The sequence below is a fragment of the Poecilia formosa genome, unplaced genomic scaffold, assembly GCF_000485575.1.
Source record: "Poecilia formosa unplaced genomic scaffold, Poecilia_formosa-5.1.2 Scaffold105, whole genome shotgun sequence".
NCBI classification, from domain to species: domain Eukaryota; kingdom Metazoa; phylum Chordata; class Actinopteri; order Cyprinodontiformes; family Poeciliidae; genus Poecilia; species Poecilia formosa.
The window spans coordinates 1,020,222-1,047,670 of NW_006800044.1; the positions used below are offsets into that span (position 1 = coordinate 1,020,222).

Sequence of the window (27,449 nt, forward strand, 5' to 3'; positions counted from 1 at the left end):
TGGGTTTTCACCACCTGTGAACTAGAACAAAGTGTGCAGTTTCATTATGTCTTTATCACATCTTGGGTCAACAACAAATAGTTTCATCTGACAGCTGCTGTCCTTCATTTTTGTCACCTGACATTAATACCTTCTTAGGCACTGATTGCTGTCTGGTGCATGCTTCAATAAATATTTCATTGCCTTTTCTATCAAGCATGAAAGAAATGTGACATTGATAAATGATGCTTAAAATTCCAGCTGCATTATAATTATATTTGCCCCAATTTCTATGCATTTTATCCTAACGACTATAAACTACTAACTGAAGGTGGAGGAGCTGGAAAAGGCATAAAAATCCTCTGGATTTTATTCAACTTAGAAAATGTGCCTCTTTTTCCCCTATATTGATGATTATGTGATTATGATTATGTTACGGTATGTAATATGTTAAACATCAAGTTTGACTTGTATTTCAACATAGTCATTTTTATACTTTTTTCCGCACTTGTTTTAGTTGTACTGATAGCCTGATATGAGTGGTGATGATTCATCACTTACAGTGGAAAAATTGTTATTTTTAAGTTGTAACTAAAACCGATCTGCTTATCTGTTAATGACGTAACAATTTATCATGAGGCAGCTTATCGCACATCAAACGTCAATGCTTTTAAACGCCACTAGAGGGTGCTGTTTTATTTTATTTTATTTTTTAAATCAGCAAGTCATCGAAGGAGTCTATGGGCGACCTTTTCTCATTCAAACATTAAAACCAGCAGTTATTGACATTTTGTCTGTCACAAATAAAAGAAGACACCTCAATTTGTATGTTGTAGCTGTTCTAAATGTAGGCTAACAAGACATTGCTAGTTATTTTTGAATGTGTGACATTACAAACAGTGCAAGTCTAAAAAATTGTTTCCAAGTTCTTCTATATATTATTCCTTCTTCTTAGAATATGTTGTTTATTTTTACAATAAACCAATATTGTTGTACAAATTTTCTATTTTTAAATGGCTTACATTTTATCTTTTTTCTTTCTTTCTGAAAGTCAGCTAAAAACTATCATTGCTTTATAGAAGTGGAATCTAAGATAACTTAGCAATAAGTCAGTCAATCAAACACTAATAAAATAAATCTTTAGGGAATTTTAATGTGATTTTATAGCCAGTCCTTCCATTGTCTATATCCTCTTGTCTGTGCAGAGTACCAGACCGGTGCCTGTCTCCAGCAGGCATTGGGCGAGAGGTGTGATACACCCTGGACATTTTGACAGTTCATCACAGAGCAACCATGCACACACAAATTAACAACAACCTAATAGTCATGGTTTAACTGTGGAAGGAAGCTGGAGTCGGAGACAACTCACACATTCACAGGGAAAAGGTAAAACATGTCCAAGGATATTTCTGCTGGAAGGCATCATTGCTACCCTTAAACAAGCAAAAAAGAAGAAGAAGAAGAAACCAGCTGCTGCCTGTTGTATCATATTTAGTAAATATAATCTAACCAAAGTGCAACTGCTCTATGAAGGCCTCAGAGGTTTGGTAGAGAATTAACAGGGTCATGAAGACGTATGTTATGGAGAAAAAAAGCAGGGTTAAGTCATAAAACCACATCCAAAGTTATATATTTTTCACAGAACACTTTTCAGTTCATCATCCAAAGATAGAAAGAGAACGACACAACTGGTAGCCTACCAAGACATGGCTGTCCACCGAAGGCACCTGAGAGGCGGGTAAACAAGCAGCTCACATTAACTCTAAATGAAATGGAAAGATGGAATGTTTTTGACAGGACAGTGATAAGTCATGTACTCAATATGACGTTCATGAAAGAGTGGCAAAAAGAAAGTCATTATTGAAAGAAAGAAATCAGAAGACCTGTTTGTCACAAGCCAGGTGGGGGAAACAGTACACATGTGGAAGAAGGTGCTTAAGTTAGCTGGGACTAAAACTAATCTACTTTGGTGCAAATGTGTAGGGAAAAAATTCATTCTGCAAATCACTTTGAATGCTTAGAACCCACCACAAAAAAGATAGAAATGTAACATTTTTTTCTTTTTGTTTTTAACAGAGACGGACAAGGAAGCTGGTCTGGGTTGATTAAAAGATGGAAGGAGTCAAATGCAGGACAAAAAAAAAAAAAAAAAAAAAGAATTGGATCTTGCACCAAAAAATATCATCTTCTTTTTAATCATACATGAGGCTAGCAAAGAACAAACAAAAAAAAAAAAAAAAAAAAAAACACTTTCTAGAGGTTGCAAAACAGGATGACCAATAACCATGAAAATAAAACTTAACATACAGCTGGAGCTACAAGATCAGTGGGTTCAGACCACAGACCGCTAACAGTCATTGGAATAATTTTGTGTGGCCCCTCACCACAGTTCAACAATTATCCAAATTTGTCTTGTGAGCCCACGTGTTTAATGTAAAAAGATACTTTTTTATTTTTATGTTTTTTTCAAGATTTTTGCAGAAAAAAATAATTTTCTTGAAAAGGAAGAAAACTCTAGGTACAATAATAATGGGTTTTTTTTATTATTAAACAGTAATTTTACTTTCACTTTAAATCGGTAGAAAATAGAACTACAAACAGACTTTTACACAAATGCAGACATTAAACCTGGCTAAATAAATCAAGCACATTAGAAGAGAGAGTGATTCATATCCAGTTGATCCTATTGTTGTTCAACCACAAGAATGTTTTCTGGAGAAAAGCAGTAAGCAATCAAATCAAACGAGTTAAGAAACTGTGTGAATTTATTGTAAGAAGGCATAAGTGCAAACCCTCCCCCAAGTCGATATCCCGTTTTTTTGGACCAATACTGTATGGAAATCCCCTCTTCTTTTTCTAAAACGTTAACAAAAATTTCATACCTCTAATCTAAATTTCCATGCTTCAGTCAAAGTCCAGGTTTAAATACAATTTAGAACCTGCAATTCTGATGGTCACAGATAATTTCTATCCAATATGACGGAACTCAAACTATTTGGCAGAGAAGGGTTGTTATGAAAACACTTAATTTCAAGACGTATATTTACATGGAGCAATTAGTAGAAGCTAAATTTACTTTTCTAACAAAGACTTAATCTGTGGTACAAAGAAATCCTTTATTTGAAGAAAATGTTAGAATATGCAGCAGAGCAAAATGAAATAAAAACACATATACTTGGACAGAACAGTGTGAACCTTCATTGAAAGCATAATTTTATGTAGTAACTGATAAAGTCCACAATATCTTTCACACCTCCCATTTGGCATGGAAATGCAGAAAAGGTTGTATATGAGAGGAGGACTTTGCTATTTTTGGAAACTGTTTGGGCAACCAAATACTTCCAGCACCAGTACTGGAACTACTATGTCACAATCAGATGCTTGCAATAGCTTGGTTGGTGATGAAAGAGTCAGGGTAAGAAAAAAAAAGCAGAAGCACTAATTATCCTTTTTTTTTTGTCGTCGTTTTTAACTGCAGAGTATCTTTTCAATGTGCCTTTGAAAGTTGGATATAAATGTGTAAATAAACAGTGTATATAAAAGAATATGAACATACACAAAACAGTTGTGGAAGGTGTTGTGGTTGAGATAGTGTCATTATTATATTCCCCAGCTTCCTCAAATCTAACCAAATAAAATTGTTGTCAAAAGTTTGCACTGGTTTCTGCTACAAAAAAAAATGTTGCTTGCACCGTTATCACTTCAAAGATAATAATAAAAGCTTAAAAGTCAACCGGCATTCCTACCACATTAATGAAATCAAACGGCGTCGCCGCCAATAAACTGTGCTACATATGGGCCTTTTTGTGCTGTTAAAGTTTTTTTTTGTTTCTGATGCTTTACTTTTATAGGTCAACCAGTCTCAGTTAGTTGTTTGTTCTGGTTGGTGCAGCTTCAGTTTTGAGGTAGTAGTGGTTTTTAAAGTACATCTCACTGCTTATGGGTGATTGGGCTTTTTTTTTTCTTTTTTTTTAGGATTAAGACCTTTTTATGTTTGTGACAACCACCTGACATCAAGGAGCTGAAAAACCAAGTTGTTACATGATAAACCGTATCTGACATGTCATGAGAAAACATGATACCACAAGCAACCAAACTGATAAAGCGACAGTACGTTAGATAAGATTGGGGAAATTCTAAGAAAGCATAAAACTGTCACCCCAGCAAAATAAAAATAGATATGTTAGTCATGACCCGGAGAGGTTTGAATTTTATTCTCAGTTCAAATACCGTTATGAAGTTGTAGAGAAAAAAATGCTAAGTTAAGTTATAAAGCAATATCCCAAGCTATTTTTTGTTTTTTTTTACATAGCGCTGTAAAATATACAGTTTTGATCTCTGATGTGCCTGGAAAACACATAGTACTACCCCTTAAACAAACCTAGTGTTGTCAGAGCGTATTTTATTTTTCAAACACTGAAATCAGTTGTGCAAATGTTCAAAACTTTTTCTGTGGTTTGCAGGTTTGCTTCAGCGTTAACCCTTTACGATCCAAAGTCCTCCCCACTTTCAAATGCTTTACATTTTTAGCAAGGACTCAACTTAAATAGATTAAATTATTAAGCATTTTTTTAATCTAAATGTTCACACCACTTGTTTAAGATCAGCACATACATCAAGTTGATGAGAATTCTGCTATATTCACTTGAAATCTTTTGTTAAACTGATTTTTTTTTATTTTATTTTCAGTGCTTGACTTAATTTTAACACATTTGTTTCTTTATCGGCCACTGATTTGAGAAGTCCGACTACGTGGAGTTTTCTGCTAGATCTTGAAAGCATAAATAAATCAAAAAGGTTTTCTCTGGTGTTGTTTACTTTCTGTGTCAGCAATGTGGTAAGTCTAAGTCTGTATCTAAAGTCCTTTTTATTGTTCACCTTGTTTTTGATAACCATTTTATTCGATAGAGAACAGAAACTCCAATGACTGTCGAAGAAAATTTGGCTTCCATGTTATGCGAGAGTTCTGCAACTGTTTCACCAAAAATATGAACATACACAAAACAGTTGTGAAAGGCGTTGTGTTTGAGATGGTGTCATTATTATATTCCCCAACTTCCTCAAATCTAACCAAATAAAATTGTTGTAAGAAGTTTGCACTGGTTTCTGCTACGACAAAAAACAAAAAAACACCAGGCCTTAATTATTATTCACTTCCTCCTTGAGTCCGTGGTCATCTTCAGTATCTAAACTACACGCATTTCAGCAAAGATTTCTCGTTTCAAATTCCTCATCATTTCTTCCGGTGCTTTCACATCCTTGTTTTAATTGTTTTAATATTTCTTAAATGAATCAAGTAAATATCAAAGCAATAATGTGGCACAGCAAGTTGTCTGGCTGCTTCTCCCTTCTTGATTGGGCAATGTAAGACTGTGCAATATCATGGCATCACTTTAAGGTTTCCTCCCTTTTTTTTATTTGACTTAGATTTTCGCCCATCTGTTGTGTCAGAGTTTTGAATCATCTTATGTCATTGCCAGTTTGTACGCATCTCACCTCTACTTCTGTTTTTTTTTTTGTTTTTTTTTTTACATGTAAGCAAACCATATTGTTTCCATGTTTCCATGTACATAGAACAATTACACTTTGTAATGATACACAAATAATTACATTTTTTGTACACTTTGAATAATTACAGAGATTCAGTGTTGTGTAAAAAGCAATCCCCACTCTGGAGATTTATTCTGTCTTTTGTTTCTTGTCATACTCAGCTGCTTAAGATGAGCAAACAAATTTAGTTATTGGGTAGTAATAACTTCAGTAAATACAAAAAAGAGATAAAAAGGGGGGGGGGGAAGCTATCCAAATCAACCTGGCCTTTTGTGGAAAAAGTAATTGTTCTTTAGATAACTCAAACAATCAATCAAGTGTGTTACAGACTCAAAAAGAACATAAACGACAAAGCAACAACTGAACAAACAAACAAAATAAAACCAGAAGTGTCAACACATTTAAGTATAAAAAGCCTGTTAGAATAAGAAAGTCTTAAGTTTTGATTTAAAGGGACTAAATTTGCTTATGGATCGAAGATCTAAGGGAGCTGATTTCAAAATCACGATGCTACTACGCAGAAAGCATAATCACGCCAGTGTTTGCATTTAGTATTAGAAACTTATAAGAAGGAAATGCTTGTCTGATCTTAAAGCCTGAGGGCAAGATGAGAAGCTCAGTAACCCTAAGTAAGGAGGATAAAGGCTATTGAGGGCTTTAAAACAAATAATAAAAGCAGGAAGTCAAAGCAGAGAGGATAAGACAGGTGTGATGTCGTCCCATCTAAAAGTCTTGTGTAAAAGACGAACTGCTGCATTCTGCATGAGTTGGTGACGTTTCAAAGATGTTTCAAAGATGACTCATGCAAGAAATGTGTTGCAATTCCGCAAAACTGATAACCCAACTGCCAAACGCCTCAGGTCATGTTTTTAAACTGATACAAGCATGAACAGCCTTCTCCAAGTCAAAATGATTAAAGAAAGTTTAAGCCTTCATTAGAAGGTGTACATGACAAAAATCCATTGTAAAGCCTTGTCAAGGTTTTTCACATGGCCACTGATAGAATTTTCCAGACCACTAAGAGCTTTGCCACCAGATAGGATCCTCTCTGTATTTTAGTCATTAATAAACAGAGTTCTGACTCAACAACTGCTTGACTGCAGAGATGCAGTTAAGGAGAGAAAGCAGATTACTGCATCGTGGCCTTATTGGTCATCTGCATAGTAATGGATTTAACATTGTGACGATTTATTTTATGATAGATCCCAACAGTAATATGTAGAGAAAAAAGTAAAGGGCCCAATATGGAACCAGGAGGTACCCCATGAAAGTAAAGGGGGTCATCCATTGTGGCTTCAGAATCAGGACAACTTGTTATAACTTATTGAATCACTGATTAGTTCTCAACTGAAAACTCCTGACAAAAATGTATGACCACTGGTTAATGAACCCAAACACTTAGTTAGGCAGCAGGAAAATTATCCAAAGCACACCAGTTCAGACTTAAATTTACTTGAGATATCTTTCCATGGCGTTTATGTAAGAGATGAACTAGGGTGAAATGTTATCTCCTGTTTTAGTGCTACAGAGCACAACCATCACTGCTAACCAGATTGTTGAAACACAATGGTCTCATCTAAAGTTCTTAGAAATGTATTTTTCTATGTTAACCCGTTGACGTTTTTCTTTGAAAATAATAGCATAGAAAAGCAATGGCCAGATGGTTAACCTTAATATACCCTGGCAGTAAAAAATAGGAAGGAAGATCAGTTTGATATGTTCAGGGTCAGGTTACAAAGTGGGGTTTGTGGAAACTGTGCCTTGAGAGTTTAGTATGGTGAAGTTTTTTTCTGACCAGACCATTACAGGGTCAAACCTGTTGCAAAGATCAAGATTGAGTCAGTTTGTCTAATAGACAAATTTCTTTGTTTATGTTGCGTGAAAGTGAGGAAGTGGTCAAATTGAAGAACATTACATGTAAAATATTGATAGATGTTAAACTCTTCAACTTGTGTTACAGATGTAAAACGGAAGTGACAAACCAAGCAAGAATCTGCTTCTAATGTCAGAAAAAGGCACAATCATGCTATTTTTTCAAGTCAAAGGCAGACAGTTTAGGAATATTGTCGTTTGCTATCAAGAAATATATTTTTTGCAAATTAATGTGCATTAAGGTGTCAATATCTTAGGAATGTCTTTAGCAAATTGATGTCCCTGTGCTTCCTTTGAAATGCTACATGTATATAAAAAAAGAGGTCCGTCTTTTACTGTCTTACTTTGTGTTATAATATTAAACTTTAAGATATCTCCAGCAATTAACCCAAACTTATTTCCTAGTTTAACAATAGTATCCAGACGACAACAGTATCCAGACGCAGATTAGCTTCTAATTAGATTACATCTTAAAGCAAAAATATTCAATGTTCCAACCTTTTATTAATAATAAAGTTCCTGAAGGATGGCTGAAGACTATGTAAATGCGTACTTTGCATGGCATCTGGGTCCGCCTTGATGTAGGCGGACGCATTATCAACCACGGATAAATTGATATTCATTGTCTGTGTTTTATCAGTCAAACTTGACCACGGACTAACCAAGATCAGACAAGAGAGGCTTTCAAAAAGGTACTGTATGTTGGTTAATTAATACATTTTAAACCTGATTTGTGTCCTTTTTGAGGTAAAATTTGTTTCTTTATCTCTAATTTCCATGGCAACAGGACAAATTAAATAAAAAAAAATTATACTATTAACCAAATGAGCTAATAGGAGAGGAGCATTTTCAGGAGATATAAGAAAATAAGTGTGATCTTATTTTTATTCTTTGATTGTCCATCTTCTTCTACAGCTGAGGTCTTTCAGTGCAGTTTTCATATTCTCCCTGTGAACATGAGTGTGTGCTTTATGTATTGAACTTATTTCTGCCTGTAGCTTTATTTATATGGAGTTTTAAAACAGCTAAAGTGTAGACACTCCAAAAAAACAAACAAACAAAAAACAGTATAGCTACAAAATTTGTAGGTCTCAATAGTTAGAATTGGGATCTAGAATCTCCAGGGAATATGTTGACTGATGTTTGCATTTAATCCTAACACCATTTTTTTAAAAAATCCAAAGCCAGACTTTGGAAATACAGACCCATTTAAGAAATTAAGAAAAGCCCATTTATTTCAGGAACTTCATCATGGACATTTGAAAGCCTTTATTTATGTTAAAGATGATAATTTTCAGTTTAGAAATAATGAGAACATTACAGTATTACATCAGGCTATTAGATTACATTTTTCATACAGAAACGTGGTTCTTACTGAAAAGTATGTTCAATACCTGTTCAAAGATTAATTTCAAAAGATACTTTAAATCTAAAAGACCTCATCAGATCAGATGTTATTTTTCAATATGGTTGTAAGCCTTCCTTTCTCTTATTGGTGCATTTCTAGAAGCTCTTATTATACTTTAGTTAAACCCGCGGTCTGATTCTGCACCTTAAACATTGCAAAAGAGAATTGCTAAGAGTAACTAATCTCTAATCTATTTTGCAATATATTAGTGTTCATTCTGCCCTCATGTTGTTCTGCAGGTATCAGGACAGCCATGGATACAAACGCGTCCATCCATCAAATCAACAACACGCAGGAGTCCATGTCCTCCTCAGACTACTATGCAAATCTGAAAAAGTCTCTTCACATCTTGTCTCTCAGTGTTTTCGGCGTGGTGTTTGTGCTTGGGGTGTTTGGAAACGGACTGGTTATCTGGGTGGCCGGCTTCCGCATGAAAAAAAACGTTAATACAGTTTGGTTTCTCAACCTAGCTGTGGCTGACTTCCTCTTTACGGCCTTCCTCCCCCTGAGCATTACATACCAGGCTTTGAATTTCCACTGGCCATTTGGGAAGCTCATGTGCAAGCTGAACGGCACAGTAAACTTTCTAAATTTGTATGCCAGCGTCTACACCCTGGTGGCGATCAGCGTGGACAGGTTGGTGTCCATAGTGTGGCCGGTCTGGGCTCAGATTCATAGGAACGTGAGGAAGGCTTCCTATATGAGTCTGTGTGTTTGGGCATTTGCTTTGTCTCTCAGCCTTCCATCCTTTGTCTTCAGAGATACTGAAAGCTACGGTAACATTACCATCTGCTACAATAATTATGCTTTCTCCAATAATTATACCAATCCAGATGTGATTCAACTGCGACATTTTCGCCATCGATCTATGACCATTACCCGTGTTCTCCTGGGCTTCATCATCCCCTTCAGTGTTATGCTTTCCTGTTATTCCATCATAATCCACCGCCTCAGGAACAGCCCCACATTGGCCAAGCGATCAGGCCGCCCTTTTAGGGTAATTGCTACCATCATTATTACGTTTTTCCTGTGCTGGGCTCCCTTTCACATCATGACAATTGTTGAGTTGAAAAGATTTGATCCAGACAGCCAAAGCGAAACACTGGCACTTGTCATCGGCATCGGGTTACCACTCGCCACGTGTCTGGCCTACATTAACAGCTGCCTGAATCCAGTGCTGTACATATTCATAGGCCAGGACTTCAAGGATAAAATCTGCAAACCCATCCTGAAGGTGTTGGAGTCTGCATTTCAGGAAGATGAGATCAACACTTACACAAAATCTACCAGCGCCAGCGAAAACAAGAGATCTGACCACAACACTGAATTGCAGAAATAGCACTGAATTTTCTACACAGCTGAAAGGATTGAATAACTATTACAAAATCCCTGCTTTATTACATTATAATTGGGCCTGATTATCAAAAAGATTGATGTGATGTATACAAATGACTATTTCAGAGAAGGACAAAATCAAATAAACATTTCTCATGACTCTGATATTTTGTAAATTTGACATGTGCACTTGCATTATGCTATTATCAATAGACCAAGCTTTTAATTTTACTGTTAAATAAATATTTTTTATGTATATATTAATTGTATTTCATATATTCATTGTAAATGCCCAAGCAATTTAATTTAATGTTTTTTTTTTGCACAATGTTTGAGAATCAGTTTATTCCAGAAAGAAAGAAAGATGCACTTATTGAAGTGACAAAAACACTGTGTGTGGACACGTCTTGCATTTACTGAAGTGTGTGATGTAACTCCTCAGTAATAACTGGCATCTTTCAGCAATTGTGTATGGCTGGAAGGTTGTGTTGAAAACACCAGGGTTCTGAAACTGTTAACAGGAAAACCTTTATCTATGTTCAGATTTTTCCATTAGATAATTGAAGGCTAAAGGTGCCACTTCATTTTTAGGTGTAAAAATAAAGCTATTTCTGCTGTTTCTGACAAACAGCTTAACAATGGGGGATTTTTTTTTTTTTTTTTAAAATCCCCCTTTAGCTAAGCTGTTTGTCAGAAAAAGAAAGATCTGTTTTGGTCCTTAACTTTGTCAGTTTTATTATTGTCAGTGAGGCACTTTTGTTTGCAAGATGTTGCTTGTTATTTTTCTTTGATTCCAGAGGATATTATTTAACCTTTTACAATGTGCTAATACCATAAGAAAACCTGAGGTATTTTATTTCAATGTTATGTCAAATATATTGTCATGTACTAACTCTCGAATAAAATCATTGAATGTGATCATTTTAGTATGCTTTCAGAATACACTTCATGCTGTTGGCTTCAGATGTTTCAAATTTTGAGCTTTGAAACTGTGTTTTTTCTCTCTATGATGTGCTATCATATGATGGATTCATCATGGTCAAAAAAAAGGGATGTCCATGGTCAGGTTTGCACATATTTTAGAAAAAAGTAAATGCTATGATAGCATAAATGTAAGGACCCTAACTGTAAAACATGGAAACAAAGTGAGTTATCAAAATTAAAATTCCTAAAAAAAAAATGTGTTTTTAAATCACCAAACTGAACAATGCTATAAAACTTGGAATTTTAAATTTTACATATAAATATATCAATTGTAAAATATATGTACGGAAGAAGTGAAGTTTTAGAGACGCCGTTTCGTAAAAGCATATCGAAAAATAGATTACCGTTCTGATGTTTGTCTAAATCCCCAAATAAACACTAGGAGGCGGTAAGGCTTCTGTTGACCGGTTACACTGTGAGAAGATGGAAACAGAAGGAGGAGGAGTCGAGCCGCCGTGGCCTAATTCAGCTAAGAGGCTATCACTGCACATCGGTTTTTAGCTGGGTGTTATATATTGTTAGTCACCGTATTCCGTGATGTACAAGATTTCACGGTAAGTCATAACTTAGCCGATAGTTGGAATTAGGTTTCAGTAACTTAGCTGTCTAACTCTTAAATAAAATTGCTGAACGTCTTCACCTTCCATATGTAGCGTTAGCTAGGAGGAGCTAAAGTTAGCCGTTCCGATCACAATAAGCTCACGATTTATCACTCCAATGGGATGCTTAAAGCAGCGTAAACATTTCTGGGTTTACGCTTTCATTCGGTGATTATTGCCTGCTAATTGTGTCGTCTTGTGCTGCATGTTAAGTCCAGCTTAAATAACGTAAACGTTGATTGCTTTAGCATACACAATGTGTCCATATTAATTCTCGCTGCAGCAGTGCCGAAAGCGCCAATCTTTTGCTGTAAAAACATTAATGTCAAGAAGATTACTCCTTTGATAACTGTTAAGAAATCCTGTCAATGCTTTGTTGGCTATAAAATAGTGTGTGTGGGGGTGGGGGGGATGTTTTTACACCGTCTGTGTGTCACATTTAGAAATCTAAACAATGAAGGTTGGATGCATTTGTATATCTGCCAGGTGCGAGGTTATGTATTTTATATGTGGTTTGCCTTGAGACCTTTTATTTTCAAAGGAATTAAGCATGGGTTAGGAAAGATCACATTTAGCCACATCATTGACTCTCTAGATTACATACATCGCACGCACATACATTCTGTGCACCAGGTATTTCTTTGTGTACACATAAAGCATCAAGTTAGGATGAACATTTACATGGCAAATTCTCTTCGTTGCTGTAGACTGATGATAGAAAAACACAGCATATTGTAACAAGAGATTCTGTATGCAAGAGTTAGATAAAGTTTGAAGCATTGTGAGCAGTACTAGAAATAAGAACTTGCCTAACTCAGTATGGTTTTACAATGATTGAGTGCTCCAAGAATTAAATGCCCAACTTTATTCCAATAATCCATGATACATTGGTTTTCTTCCAGAGCGGCATTCTTACATGTAAACAGTGTGTTTGATAAAATAATTGTGGTGACATCTTTATCTTTCAAGGGCGATCTGACGAAATTTTCTGCAGCTATGTAGCAACTACTTTATCTGCTCTCAACTCCATCAGAGAAGGGGAGGGAAAGAATGGATGTGATTCAATATTGATTGAGAGCTCAATCATTTTGTATTTGACTTTTTCTAAGTAATTTTCCTTTCTAACTTGTGAAAGTAATCAAGAATGGAAAAACAGGATGTCATGAACTAATCAATCATTCATTACCTATCCACAAAACATAAATGCTTTACTTGTTGTGCTGTGATTTCTTTCCTAGATTGACAGTCAAAACTGAAACACTGCCTAGAATAACAACTTTCTTTCTTGAACTCTTTAACAGAGTGAAAGTACTGAACATGCCCCAGCTTTTTAGGGGTTGCTTCAGATTTAGATGCTGGACTCATCTTGATGTAATTATTATCTATTGGTAACCAAATGTTCCACTGATCACAGGAACAGACTTGTTTCAGTTTGGGTACACTTTTATTTACCATAAGTTTAGCTTGGTCTGATTATATGTACAACAGTTAAACGAGAAGCAGGTAGCCATGTTTAGACATGTTAGAGCTTTGTTCTGTCAAACCAGAAATTTAGCCAAACTGGAAACCAGTTAGTTTGAATATACAGCTTGGCTTTTTCGATTAACTACTTAAACAAACTTACCTGAGTTGGTGCTGAGTCAGTCCTACAAAAATAATGATGTTAAGATTTCCTAAGCAGTCTGTTATTAAATCTGCATTTCTCACAGAATAATCAAACAAATCCTCAGGCTTGTTCCTTTGTGGCTTTTCTTCCCTTTTAAATCAGGGGAACCCAAGTCCAGTCATAAAAAGCTGCTGTCCTGGAGCTTTTACAACAGGGTAGTCCAAATTCAGTCCTTAAGAGTCTTTATTCCTTTATCCCATAATAGCAATAAATCTAATATAGTGGAATTTCTTCTAAATGAATAACTTCCACATTTTTTTCTGCTGTTAGGGTTTGGATGTTTAAGCCTGTGTTAAAATAGCAGGCTATCGGGTAAACTGGTTATTCTCAATCATTTGAATTTTAGAGAAGTTACAGACAGCTATAATCTTTTTGTAGATTTGCTAATGAATTTGAATTGTCCATTTTATTTTCATAAAATGCTCAAAAAGCTCCCGTTCTTCTCTGTCTGGAGGGGTTTCCCCAAGTGTATTATAAGCCTGGCGGGCCACCAGGCTTTACGTGGCCCCCACCAGTGTTTTATTTAAATAGATATTTTTTTACAAGTAACTTTGACAGTAAAGTCAGATTAAGTTGATGCACTTAAACTGAGTGTGAGGGCTGTCCTTGCACCTGCCCGTTGGTCTCACGTGCTACTGTTTATGATTGCTGAGGGGCATTCACACTCTTGAGTTCCTGTTTCTCTTTATTAGTGTGAATGCTATAGGCATTCACACTAATAAAGGCAATTTAAACTAGCTTTTTAACTGAAGTAACAAATAAGCCTGCTGTTGGTTTTGTGGTACATTGTATTGTTAAGAATAGGACTAGGTTTATCCCAATTGAAGTGCATGGTGTTAACTATGCACACATATACTCAATAAATAATATGTAAATGTAACTTTCCAATGATTGCATCAAAGAGAAACGTATTTAATTCCATAATTTCTATTTGGGTCGATACCTAAATTTCCCGCAGCCCTTGAGCCTCTCCATGTCAGTACGGCTCACGGACTTATTTCTCCTCCCTTCGTTCGCTTTCATCGCTGACTGTGAATTCTACTTAATCTTCGTACAGGTAAAATTAAATATCTTTAAACGTTTGCATTTACCAAGTTGCTGTTGGTGACTAATACAGCCACTCAAAGTACGCCTCAAGTTATCGTTGCAAAACGTGTTTTACAAAAGAGCAGCTATACTTTTAGGCAATAGATGACCGTCTATACAAGCTGCCAGTAGCAGCTCAATACAAATGCTAGCGTAACTGCGGATGTCTAATATAGTTGTAGTATAAAATCTGGTTTGTTGTAACCATGGTTTATTGTTATTATACTTAGTTTATTTCTTTTAATTGTTATTCTCTAACAAATTTCTTGGAAATACTTAAAGCTTTTGTCATTAACATTTATCACTGATCTGATTTATTTACTAGCGAGAGAAAAAAAACCTGTAGTTTGTATCCTACAATGAACTTTTTTTATGTTACCTGATATACTCTGTTTGTGCTTTATTTGTTGTGCATAAATTAAAATCAATCATAACACTTTAGATTTACAAGAACTCAATGGTTAGAGGAGCTTTTATTTTTTGTTCATTATTGTGTTTTATTCTGCACATCCCCTTACTGACGATAACATATATTAACTAATCTGGCTTCAAAATACAAGTGAAATAAATACTGTTTTTCACAGAATTAAGTGATCAGTGTTTTCAATTGACTGAACAAATGAATAACATATATGAAGATGTTAGTCATTTGTCACTTTCATATATAGGAAAAATATTTTAACCTTTGTATATCATTACCCTTTTCAAATTTAATGAAGGTATATTAAGTATTTATTTATTTTTGTGTGTTTCCAGGTTGAACGTTGGTTGTTTGTGGATAAAATATACGTAAGCTCTAATCAGCTAACACAATGCCAAGGAAAGGTAAACGTTCGGAGTCCCAGAAGCTAAGGCGGCAAAAAGAGAGGATGGGTGCTTCTGAGAGCGTCAAAGAGGTACATGTCCCTGTTTCAGCTGTTCAGATGTCCAGCGTGTGAGGATCAGACAGATGCAGTGTCTTATGAAGATGTGATTAAAAACAACTTGTCAAACATTGTCAGTGCCAGAGGCTCAAGTACAGCACGTAATCCATACTGAACCTCAGGTAACCATGGCTGGAAATGTGCAGAGGCCGCATCCTGGAGAAACTTCAGAACAACCTTGTGGACAAGCTAGGAACCGTGAAAGACACCCGGCAGTGAGCAGTGTCTGTGCTTCCAAAAGTCAGGCGTACAGAAACAATGTGTGTGTAACAGTTTAGTTTTCCTTTCATTTGTTCATGAGGATGAAATTATTACCAAAGCAGATCTTAACAGTTTACTGGATAAGGGCCATGCAGTGTACTCAGATGCTAGAGAAAGGCACATAAGCAGCGAGTTTCTAGCTACCGATGAACTTCTTCCAGCAAAACATTGTCTGATTTTAAAGGAATTTATTTGCAAATAAGGGTGGAAAATCAGTATTTTTTTTCCCCACTGTTCATATGGCACATTTGATGCAGGTCATCTTCAGAGCTTTGAACATTGACTGCAGTGTTTGACAGCAGAGGTCCAGTATGCTTTGCTAGTTATTCTAGGAAATGTCATCGCAGTTTGCAACTCAACAGGAATGTCATTGCCTGCTGGAGTAAGTGGTGGAGCTGCAATTATGTTGAAATTCACATGTCTTTCTGACATGATTGACATGATCAAGCACTTGTTCAGAATGCTTAGCATTCAACCAGGGTGCATGTATGAGTTACAGCCTGTCACACTTCACAGTGAAAACGCTTCCAATTGAAGAAATGCTATGCAATACACAGAAAACAGAAAAGCTGCTGCAAGTATTGCAGCACCAATATTACATGCATCTGTTCATAAACTACATTTCCATACATCTACTGAACTTGTGGATAAACTTGTAACAGCTGAAGTCAAATCACCCAATTTTGATCACTCAACTGAAACAAATGGTGCAAAGATGAATCATTGTCCCTCTGAATATTTTGAATTGACAATAAATCTTATAAAACTACAAATCAAGGCTCATGTGTTTGTGTTATCATCAAATACCTTAGAAAGGGCTTCCATGAAGTGTAAGACCTTGCTTTTGGTCAGTGTTTTTCAAAGTTGTTTTTCTTTTGACATTATGAAGACCTCAGAAAGTTGAATGACTGAACCCAGCAGTACCTGCACAGAAACAATGTAGAAAAACAACATACAAAGTTAAATTAAAACTTTAACAATGTCTGCTGGTTAAATGGGCTAAACCTTTATTAAGCCATCCCAATTAATAGTTAAATTAAGCAATCCAAAAATATATATTTGTAAAAGTTATAACCTTTTTGTGTTTTGTCAATCCCTTGGTTCTCTGGCAGGAAGTGAAGTGATTGAATTGATGACTTCAGTAATGGAGATGGAATCCGGATTAGCCAAAGGGGTCAGATGATGTTAGTGTCTTTGACGACAGACTGGGGTTGTAGATCATAGAATAGCAGTCTCTATGTTGCATGTAATAGTTGTGTGATCCACCACCGATGTGTGATTTGGACCTGAAATTCATGAACATTGTTATGAGATGTTGTTGGTGCTGCCATTGTTAAAGTTTGAAGGTGTTGTAACAAAGACAACCACAAAACCACCCCAACCACAAAAAATACATCAAGACCAAATGCAGTTACAACTCATTCTTAAACTGAAGCCTTTTAGCTTTTACAAATGCTGGGATTTCAGCTGGTATCTGTAAATTTACAGTAGAAGGTTTGAGTTGCATTAAAGTCTATATTTTCTGATGTACTTGACTTCTATGATTTTAAAGCAGCTTTTCACAGCACCTCAAATGTTTCTGTGTTTCTGACTTTGCCTTTACCCTCACAAACCCAAAGCCAAATAGAGAAATGCCAAGTCAGAAAATGGATATGAAATTCATATCATAATATCAGTATAGTCATCTCAAAAAATTGCCAGAAAAATATATTTCCTTTAAATAAGTTGATCTGGAATAATGTATATACTTTGAAAGAAAGTTATTTCATTAAAACTATCACTGTTGACAGAATGTAATTTAAATAAATTAAATATATATGAGCTGTACTGATGTTGGATTGTGTGTCAAAAGCAAATGTTACTTCATTTATAAGGAAGCTGTCTTGTGACAATAAAAATCATGTTTCTTTTACAAGATGAACAATATTTGTAATTTAATCTTTACTGTATAACATTAAATTAGACAGTAAGCATGAGTGGAATTTTTTGGAACTCACCTTGCATCTTCACCTTGCATCTTCATACTGTGCAGAAAACCCTGTTTTCTGCACAGTATGCAGAAAACAGGGTTGTGGTAACTGTAATATGTTCTCAGGACACCAGAAGGGAGACTTAGCTGTGGCTGAGAAATGATGATGAGATCAAGCAGAGTGTTGTTGTCTGTAGTTTGAGAGGTGACGAGCTCTGCATACCGGCGGGACTGAAACAGCTCCAAAATCGGCTTTCTTCCTTCACATAGCTGGTTTTCACTAAAATCCCCGCACACAATTATAGGACTACAGTCCATTATTCCGAGTGAATCTAAAAGACTTAGCAGATTTTGTGTGAACGGTCTTAAACTTTAGTCTAGAGGTCTGTACACCACTGCTATCAACGCTGGGAAAGGAGCCTGCACTTTCAGTACCAAAAACTCAAGATCAGTAACATCTTGGGTTCCCGTTTCTCTTTATTTGTTTGTTTGTTTTGTTTTTTCATCCATCCCGCGCCCCCAACACCCCTGCAATGGCACGGTGCCCTACCTAGGGGGCGCGCCCCACAGTTTGGGAACTTTTGGGCTAATGTATTCGTAGTGTTATGAACTTGCGTTTTACACGCTGTTGTAATATTTAGCCAGCAGATGTTTAATTGCTGCAATATATGTAGCAAAACATATATTGCTACTGTTTTTTTTTGTTTGTTTTTTTTATCACAATGTGTTCAGCTTGATATCATGAAACCCTGGTAATCCTGTACAACAAAAGCTTTTGGTCCCAAACCAGGCAATTTCATTCCTAACCAGAACTGTCACTAACATTTTAGAGATACTAGTCTGGCAATGAATGGGACCTGAAGCTGGCCCTAAAGTTCTCAGTATAGAAAAATAGGATAATGATAAAACATTGGTTATAGCTGTAGTGGCATTGTGCAACTTTTCTAGAAAATCTTTGGGCAATACAGTTATAACTCAAAAGGTGTTGAGTCTATTGGAGTGATCAACCACCATTTCTCCATCAAAGATTTTTTGTATACAATTCTTTAGCAACCAAAGTGCATCTTGCAAGTGTGGATCCAGCATTGCTTATGGTTGCTTAATATTGGAAACCATGTAGCACATAGTATCATTGTGGGATAATGTGATGACAATATAGATTGCAGTAAGCTAAACAAAACCATATTTATTTCACTTTTCTTTGCAAACATTCATCACAGTGCCTTGCATGTTCTACACAGACTGCATATGTCCTCTCCCCATCTCTGTTATTTATAGAAATAGCAAGACGGCATGGTAGGTAGTGAAAAGTAACCTCTCACTGTTTCACTCAGAGCTCCCAAGGGAGGTAACCATGAAACTGGGCAGGTGAGTGGGCGTTAAGAAGGGGACAGGACATGTTGGGCTCTATTATAGCTGACGGCAGTGCTGTCACTCCCAGCCTAGTTCAAGAAACCTTTTCAAGCCAGCACTTGGACACCTTCTTGTCATCTCTGTTTTCTCTGAAAAGACTAAAATAATAAGCGGTGTTGAAGTCCAGCTGTTTTGAATACTTTCTATTTGTAGCTGTTCATTGGAAGTGTTTTGTCAAAAGGGAAACGTATTCTGTGCCAATTTGATTGGATTTTTTTGCAGGTTCAATCATGTGGGATCAGGTTTCTGCAGAAACGAAACAAAACTGGCAAACCAATGACAACACCGCATTTATTGATTGGATTTATAGATCGCGACCAAATTCACTTCCTAAGAGAGTGGATAGCTCTGATCACGGGCATTTCCATCTGTCTGCGGGCCTATGAGAGCAGCACAGTGATGAGTACAACACGTCCCCTTCACCTGTTTACGAACTCTCGCTGGAAAATTGCGTTGACTCCCTGTTTAGTGGACATATCTATAAGTTCAGAGTGGTATCTCTTCTGATTTATTTGACTTTCAGCTCAAAATGTAGTGAAGGCCAGCACAGAACTTAGCCTAAAACAGTGTTTCTCAACCCCAGTCCTCACCACCCCCCTGCTCTGCCCGTTTTAGATGTCCCTCTATTCCAGAACAGCTGATTCAAATGATTGCATGACCATCAAGTACTGCAGAAGCCTGTTAATCACCCAGCGATACAATTAAGGTGTGTGGCGGAAGGGAAATACCTAAAACATGCAGGACAGGGGGGCGGTGAGGACCAGGGTTGAAAAACACTGGCCTAAAAGGAGAAGCAGAAGAGTGGGGGATGTGGTGTCGATTAAAAGTGTAGAATAAGAAGACCAGGAGGAGGACAAATAAGAATTTTATTTTTCTCTATCCTCCTCCTTCACTGCCTTCTCTTCTCCTCCTAGGCCAAGTCTTGTACTGGCTGTCACCGGACTTTATTAGAAAATCCAGCCAGTCAGAAGAGTTATGGCCCCCCAAGTAATTGGAAATGCCTCCAATCAGAACTATTCATCCTCTCAATAAATAAATGCTATGGTGTTTGCAGACTGTAACACCATAAAATCAATGTTTGTGTAAGGATTGCATTGTTGTGAGGTCATCTTGAGTGGTTGATTTGTGGAAGGTCAAGGATGGCTGTCGTTGACCCTTGCAGTTTCTCAATTGTTTTACTAAAAGGTTGCTATGTGCTTCCACATCACAGCTTCTTGTCATTTACACTGAAGGTGGGGGATTTGTGTCAGCCAATACTGTAGCCATATGGTTTTGGTTTTGTTTTTTAAATGGAGCCATCTTCACTAGATTTACACAATGTGTGAAACTACCAAAATCATTTCAATGGTCTTCATATACATTTGTTTTATTTTTCCAGGTGCTACAAAGTGGAAGACTTGAGGAGTTGACATCTCACCATTTTGTTGGACAAAGAACCTTCACTGATTGCCATGGACATCTTTGCCCAACGGTGGATAGAGATTTAGCTGCATATTCAGGTTCAAAAGTGATGCCATCAGTACACGGACAGAATCGTTTTATCATGGAAAAACAGTCAGCTGTGAATACTGTTGCTTCAGCGCAGTTGGGAGGAGAAGCCAGTGCTTTCATCTGCACGGAATGTGGTGATGGGTTCAGTCAGTACGCCAGTATATTGGCTCACATGTCTAATCATGGACCTTTGGAGTCTTTTTCTTTTGATGGCTCATCTAATGGATTTGATATTCCTCAGGAATATGTGCTTCAAGAAAATGGTACGCTGATTGTTGTAAATGGCTTGCCTCAGTTGAATTCTGTAAGCTCTTCAAATTCTTCTTCCACACCTATGCCTCCCGAAAGACCGTCATCACCTTTGCCGTCACCTGTGAAACCAACTACTACAACTCAGAACTCTCAGCCCTTCTCAAACAAAGACTCATTAAGACCCAAGCCACCAGGCTTTAGCTCGGACGTGTTTCAGCAGAACCATTGCCGTTGTGAAATATGTAATCGATCTTTTAGTACGACACAGAGTCTGCACCGTCACCAGCAATATGGGAATTCCGAAAGGGGCTTTCGGTGCACTCTGTGCTGCAAGATCTTTCAAGATAAAAGCAACCTCAAGAAACACCTTCAAGATCATGTCAATGAAAAAACCAGATGTTGTGGTCACTGCGGTAAACGATTCCTTAAAATTGAGGCGCTCAATGCTCATCAAAAAGAGAGTCACTCCATGCCCAAGGCTTTGGGTAGACCAGACAGTAAGGAAGACAAAAAGCCAGAAAAGGCATATCCCTGCAACAAGTGCAAGCTGATTTTCTTTTGGATGTCAGACCTCCAAATACATTCGTTGTATCATTGCAAGGGACAGGAGCTTGATGTGGAGTTGGAGTCTGATTTTGAAACTGAAGAGAATTCAAAGCATTCTGATGATGGGGAGCTTGTAAACTGCCACACCAATGGTCCATCCAATGATACTAGGAATGGAGGACGAAAAATCTCAAGAGATGGCAGTATTGAAAAGAATAAGCAACCCACATTCACACCGTATAGATGTGGCCTATGCGGAGATCGTTTTGAGAGGTTGGCAAGTCTAAAGGAGCATCATGTCACACATCAAACTCAGGAGGAAATAGATGAGATGAATAAGGAATATCAAAAGCCCATAAAACGAGTTATGCCACCAAATACCAGCCGGAGAGGATCTAATCCAAATGGAAAACTTCATCCTTGCAAGCATTGCCATCGAGTTTTCAATCACTCTAGTAGTTTGTCTCGACACATGAGATATCATAAAGGCACAATGCACACTTGTGTATTTTGTGGCAGACATTTTCCACAGCGCTGTGATTTAAGAAGACATGTGATCATGTACCACAAAGCTGAAGGTTTAAAACTGTTGCACTCAAATTCACAAAATGGGCCTTCATCTATTTCTGCTGATGATGAGAAACAGGCAAACAATCCCGAAGACAACACCAAAGGATCTTCTGACAATGAACAGACTTCCACAGAGCAAACTGGAAAAGCTGGCAGAGTTAACTACAAATGTCAGGAGTGTGGAAAGAAATTTGGACTTTTGTGTGTGTACCAACGACATTTACGCTATCACAAGAAAGAGCCCACTAAGTGTTCCAAGACTCCAGCTGATATTGAGAAGAATTCATCCCCTCTGGTTCATCTTCAAGCTCACCTGGACCCTGAAGAACCAGATGATGATGGGCAGAAATCTCCTGGCACAGGAAACATTGTAGATGAGGAACTAAAAAAAGATCATCCAGAAGACATGGAGGAGGATGCTATGGACCAAAAACAAAATGAGAAAGGCAGTTCTTCTGAGGCTCTTTATGAATGCACTGAGTGCACTCAGACGTTCTCATGTTTGGACACATTTCTTGAGCACCAGGCTTCTCATGACTCAGAAACAAAAGCTGTTGTGTAAGAAACAAAAGGTATAGGTGGGGACTGTACAAAATACTTTTGTTTCAAATATACATTGAGAAGTTGGACAGACTATTTCTAACTCGCTAGTGTTCTTCCTCCATCTTGGATTGCAGGTCAGCTGGCTTCTCGTATTTTTTAGTGATATACATTACTGTAGAGTACTTTCATTGTTTTACTTGCATCATGGCATTGGAATATTTTTAGTGTATGCATATATTCGTCCTTTTAAAAATACAGCATTGTCAAACATTAGATTGTAATTAAAATGATCAAGATAACATGCTTTAGTGCTTGACGTTTTGCTTTGAGTCCCTATTTTCTGTAGTGACTATAAACAGACTAAAACCAAAATATGTTCCTAGTGTACAATTTTCATTCCATATGCAATCAAGGTACTCATGGCACATCTACTCTGGTTTGGCTTCATCATTCTTATTTAGATGCTAGTAAATTAAGTAGACCATTCCTTCACCATAAAGTCCACTGCTTCCTAGGGAACCCACTGCTTTTTCCCCACATGGGATCAGCTCAGATCTAGAGGTAGAATTGCATTACACTATTGAAAGTCTAGATGTAAAATGCTAAAGCAGTCTTTTTTGTCACAATTTGGTAGGGGTTTTTACGCGTAATGGATAACGGTACATCATTTACAAATGGCAGAGCGCACTGGCTGTTATTGGTTGGTAGAATTTTTTAAAAACGTTCTAAAATAATTTCACATATTGGAAACTGAAGAACATGTCAAACTCAAACTTTTTATGTTCAGAATTTAGGGGTTGGTGAAGGCATTTTTTGCCACGAGTTTATCAAAAATGCTCAAGGTCTCCAGTAAGATGAATTTGCTTCTGGTTATGTGGTCAACATTTTATGTCTAGTTGGAAATCGTTTTAATTAGTTTACTTTTTAGAAATCCAAAATATAACTTCGTACACACAAAGGTAGCAAGGACATCAAACAATTCCATTTTTTTTATGTGTAGATTCTCTCCACTGCATGGTGCTCTGCACTTAGAGTGCCGGTTTGGTTTTGCCATTTTATATAGATATAAAATGGACTTTACCATTTTTTATTGCAAACTTAGCAACTTTATTGCTTTATTAGCACAAAGTAATTTCTGTTGGACAAAATTGAAATCAGGCTTTTTTTTAAAATCGTGATTTTTTTTTTTTTTATCTGTGTCATTCCGTCTCTCAATTTTTATCTACTATATCTTTCTGTCTCTGCCAAACTATCTTGTATGTTTTTCCTAATCTAGTTCAGTCTTGTACAGCTAGGGGGAGTATTACACCACAGATAGCCAAGCTAAGTCAAAAAGATTTTATTCAGTGATGACTGGATTTTTTTGCACTTGATCTATTTTGTATACTCTGACCTTGAGCTTGCATGAGCTGAGCAAGCAATACGGCCGTTATATTTGATGCATACGTTGGTCCTATATTATACAAAAATGAGCCCTCGTAGGGATTATATAAATATGGGTACAGGCGAACCGGCTCCAAACACGCAGATCAGTTTGGAGCGATCTGCGAGTGACAAAAATTCGGAGTTACACATACAACTGCACCTGAGACAGCTGATTAGGGTCACATTCTCATGCCTAGTTCAGTGTGTCAGCTATGAACCTAGCTTGAGAGCTGAAAGTAGACGAGCGACCACATATAGACAGTAACTGCTCACAACATGGCATGATGTTAGAATTACTACATTGTGACTGTGATCAATTCTTGGGAGGCAGAGCATCCCCCTTGGTTAATTGTAGGGGAAACACTATCCAATTCCAAATTGGATCAATCAAAATTTGAAATAAAGCTGTGAAGACCTGTTGTAATGGAAAGATACCTCAAAAATAATTTACGCTGATCAATTTTAGAGAGCTGGGGCCTATGACCTTTGTTCTCGAAAGATTTGATATAAGTCCTTGGAGTAAGATCCAAAGCAGAAGCAGCACACCACAAGACAGTAGGGTAAGTAGCTCCATTATTACCTATTGAATAGGTTAGTGTAGGTCTTCAGGCTAGATATTTAAAGTAAACATTTGTTCTTTCAGTGGTGATAAGACACTGAGTGTTTTGATATTTTGCTAATGTCATTTGCCTGAGTCTGTTTCAAGGTTATTTTCTCTAGTTGGATGTTTTTGTATCTGGGTTCATGTAGTTACAACCTGCAACTGTCAAATGTTACTGTAACCCAAACAAGTACTGCGTTTTTTATTATAAAGCCATTTTCCCAATGATCTACTGCAACCTTCTGTAGAAGAAAGTTTCAAAAGATGATCATTCTTAGTTTTTTAGGTTGATTTATATCAATAGTAGGGGAAAATGTCTCCTGTATTACTGTAGCATGATTAAGACACCAGCTACTCTTCAAACCACCTCTGGCCATTCGCATATAAATCTCTGTAGGAGTCCATATCTTTCAATGATGCGTGCTTCCACAATGGAGCTGGCATTGCAGAATGAAGTACAGACAGCAGCATAATCGGAAAAATGTGGCACAAGTTCCACTATCCATAACTTCACACTTACTATGTAACTCTGGTTTGTGACATCTCTTTCCACCCTAGAGATGTAATGAATGTGAACCACCTGCCACTCACAAATGTCACTGAGGCAGTAAGGAGTCCTCTTAAGATCAATGTTTTGAGTGTTATTTGGAAATATCTGAAAGCAGTCATTGGCTTGATAATGTGATATTTTGCCATTTTTGAAGCAGGCCTAGTGTAGAGGGAAGGTGATCTATTGTCACTACCCTTCTGCAGGCACAATAACAGTAGTTATGTAACAGTCGATATGGGAGGTTTTACCAGACCAGTTACATTGCCATCTTCACCAGCCTGACTGTTTTTTTTTGTTGTTTGTTTGTTTGTTTTTTAAAGGTTTTGTCTGCTCTAGAGGACTTTATTTGATATTTGACAGACAGTCCAGATGGCACAGGTTCAAGTACCAGCATGTCTTCCCTCTCTCTCACAACCCACTTTCCTAAGGCCTACATACATGCGTCACGCTTTGCCCCTGTTCCACTGCTGTGCCCCGAAGGAACTACTTTTGTCAAAAACCATGTCTGTACTTTTTGAGACCAATGAGCTGTTAAAAGACTGCATGTAGTGTAAAACCGAATTGATTTCTACCAAATCACTTCAAGTATTAAAACCATGCTCGGCTGCAAGAGACGTATCAAATTAAATGCTATGTTTAAAACTTGAGTATATTTAACTTTTCATCTAAGATTTTAAGTCAAAAAGAATTTACAAAATGGCTTGAACATGGAAAATATTGGCTTTGCACTAGAATGAGAGCACACTTAACATTGGAAACCTTCTATTTTGATATCATCTAGTCATAAGGGATGATTGGTACAAATAAAATCAGTAGGGTAGAGTTTTTTCTATGGCTTGGTCACTTTCTGCTTGTACTTAAAGTTCTCTTTAGTGAACTTGATCTGGCAATTAAGAAATGGCAAGTGGCCTCATCTTGCACAAGCAAGATTGTAGAGAAAAAATTAACTGGGATTGCAGGGCAGCAGGAGGTGTCATTTTGGTGTCAATGTTGGTGTTGCAGATAAAATCTTCGATGTAAGTCTCCCCATAGCATTCTTTTCAAAACAGTATTGGTGTACTGTTAGTTGAGCAAATGTCCTGCAACATTTAGATGGATCTCTGTTTCAACAAACCTGAGTCAAATAATCAGGTCATTAGCAGGACTGGAGAACGTAACTTTATACCGAAGAGGCAATTCAGCTATTTGTTTCAGTTGTGTTGGACCATTGACGCGTCTAATAGTTGCAGAACACCCGACCTTGAGACCTGGAGTTGCAGGCCCCTGATCTAGAACAATCTCTGATTGAGAGCCCTGAATGATGACTCATCTCCATAATCACCCTGGGGCCTTGACTTCAAAGAGAGCTGGCCAGGCTGTCCCGAATAGAACCACAGCTCTCGGGTTTCCAGAGTGTGGTGGGACTGGGCCATACGGGCTAATTGAAAGATTAGGCCCCGACCGTGCAGTGCAAACAGGCCTGAAGTCAGAAGATCCAAATCTGTGACTACCTCACATGGCAAGTCAGGAGTGTAACAGACAGACAAACTTGTATCCGGTCTCACTGCATAGATCCTCTAACAAAACAGTTGGAGAGGGGAAAAAAATCATCTTACTCTCACCTTTAAGTTTGTCTGAAACTTAAAGGATAATTGACAAGAAAGTTCTCAGTTTACATATGCCAAATGTATTTGCTCACCCATTCAAACTGAATTGTCATTACATCACCAAATGAAACATTTTTGGCTGCATCATGTTTACTATTGTACAGTTCACTCTAATTGAACTCTTAATGCTTCAACATGCCAAGACACTTTAGATAATTTCATGCTCCCAGCTTTGTGAAGAAAGTTAATGCTCAAGCATAATTGGGACCAGTGCACAAAGCAAGGTCCACAAAGGTTTAGATAAAGTATGGAGAAGCTTGACTTATCTGCAAACCCAATTTTTCTTGCCCAACATCAGTGTCTGACCTCACAAATACATTTCTGGCACAATTGTTTAAAAATTCCCATAAACACAAAGTTAATTTGTAGCTAAGACAAACCAGCATTTCTCTTAAGATGTTATCAGTGAAGTTGTTCCTTTAAATGACAAAAATTAAAAAGCTCATGGGACCAATTGCTTTATGTCAGAACTGCACATCTCAGACAGAAAATTGCATTACTCCCTTTACAACATAGCGACATCTGATACACTTATGCACAAAATCTTTTAGTTTATTGGTTTATCAAAAGTCCTTTAAAAATGTCCGCCGGTAGAGGTAGCTTAGCTGACATTGATACAAATTCAAGAAAGAAGTAAATATCAACTGAGTAATGTCTACAACAATTCAAATAAGACTATTTTTCAGTAACATATCTTCTCTTCTGTCAAGAGTTATTTTGTCTTTGGCATGTTGGTCATATAGACACCTTACTGAGGTTTGATCATAAGCAGTAAGCATT

The 27,449-nt window shown here is 37.1% G+C and overlaps 2 protein-coding genes and 1 long non-coding RNA gene across 5 annotated transcripts; 2 read left to right on the plus strand and 1 right to left on the minus strand.

Annotated features, from left to right (window-relative positions):
- Nucleotides 1-381: 381 nt before the first annotated feature.
- Nucleotides 382-6,861, minus strand: LOC107837025 (uncharacterized). Its single transcript, XR_001662997.1, has 3 exons — nucleotides 6,851-6,861; nucleotides 3,340-3,341; nucleotides 382-535 (listed from the first exon to the last, which is right to left on the minus strand). It is a non-coding gene; the product is annotated as an uncharacterized LOC107837025 (long non-coding RNA).
- Nucleotides 6,862-7,932: 1,071 nt separating this feature from the next.
- On the plus strand, nucleotides 7,933-11,070 carry LOC103143137 (chemokine-like receptor 1). The gene is made up of 2 exons (XM_007559555.2): nucleotides 7,933-8,093; nucleotides 9,049-11,070. Exon 2 carries the CDS (start codon nucleotides 9,063-9,065, stop codon nucleotides 10,146-10,148), a length of 1,086 nt encoding a protein of 361 aa, XP_007559617.1. The 5' UTR covers nucleotides 7,933-8,093; nucleotides 9,049-9,062; the 3' UTR covers nucleotides 10,149-11,070.
- A 454-nt stretch (nucleotides 11,071-11,524) lies between these two features.
- On the plus strand, nucleotides 11,525-22,763 carry si:dkeyp-84f3.5 (zinc finger protein 135). Of its 3 annotated transcripts, XM_016675033.1 has the most exons (4): nucleotides 11,525-11,682; nucleotides 15,236-15,375; nucleotides 15,525-15,617; nucleotides 20,424-22,763. In XM_016675033.1, exons 2-4 carry the CDS (start codon nucleotides 15,292-15,294, stop codon nucleotides 22,464-22,466), a joined length of 2,220 nt encoding a protein of 739 aa, XP_016530519.1. In that variant the 5' UTR covers nucleotides 11,525-11,682; nucleotides 15,236-15,291; the 3' UTR covers nucleotides 22,467-22,763. The 3 variants fall into 3 exon arrangements, with proteins under 3 accessions (XP_016530519.1, XP_007559615.1, XP_007559616.1); XM_007559553.2 differs by lacking the exon at nucleotides 15,525-15,617 and having other exon boundaries at nucleotides 11,526-11,682; XM_007559554.2 differs by lacking the exons at nucleotides 15,236-15,375; nucleotides 15,525-15,617 and having other exon boundaries at nucleotides 11,527-11,682.
- The last annotated feature ends 4,686 nt before the right edge of the window (nucleotides 22,764-27,449 follow it).

Bases quoted from the DNA above. Each gene is read 5' to 3' on its own strand.
- LOC103143137 (XM_007559555.2), top strand. From the start codon at position 9,063: ATGGATACAAACGCGTCCATCCATCAAATCAACAACACGCAGGAGTCC.
- si:dkeyp-84f3.5 (XM_016675033.1), top strand. From the start codon at position 15,292: ATGCCAAGGAAAGGTAAACGTTCGGAGTCCCAGAAGCTAAGGCGGCAA. The intron at 15,376-15,524 runs GTACATGTCCCT...ACTGAACCTCAG, and splicing joins CTTCTGAGAGCGTCAAAGAG to GTAACCATGGCTGGAAATGT. The intron at 15,618-20,423 runs GTGAGCAGTGTC...TTATTTTTCCAG, and splicing joins ACCGTGAAAGACACCCGGCA to GTGCTACAAAGTGGAAGACT.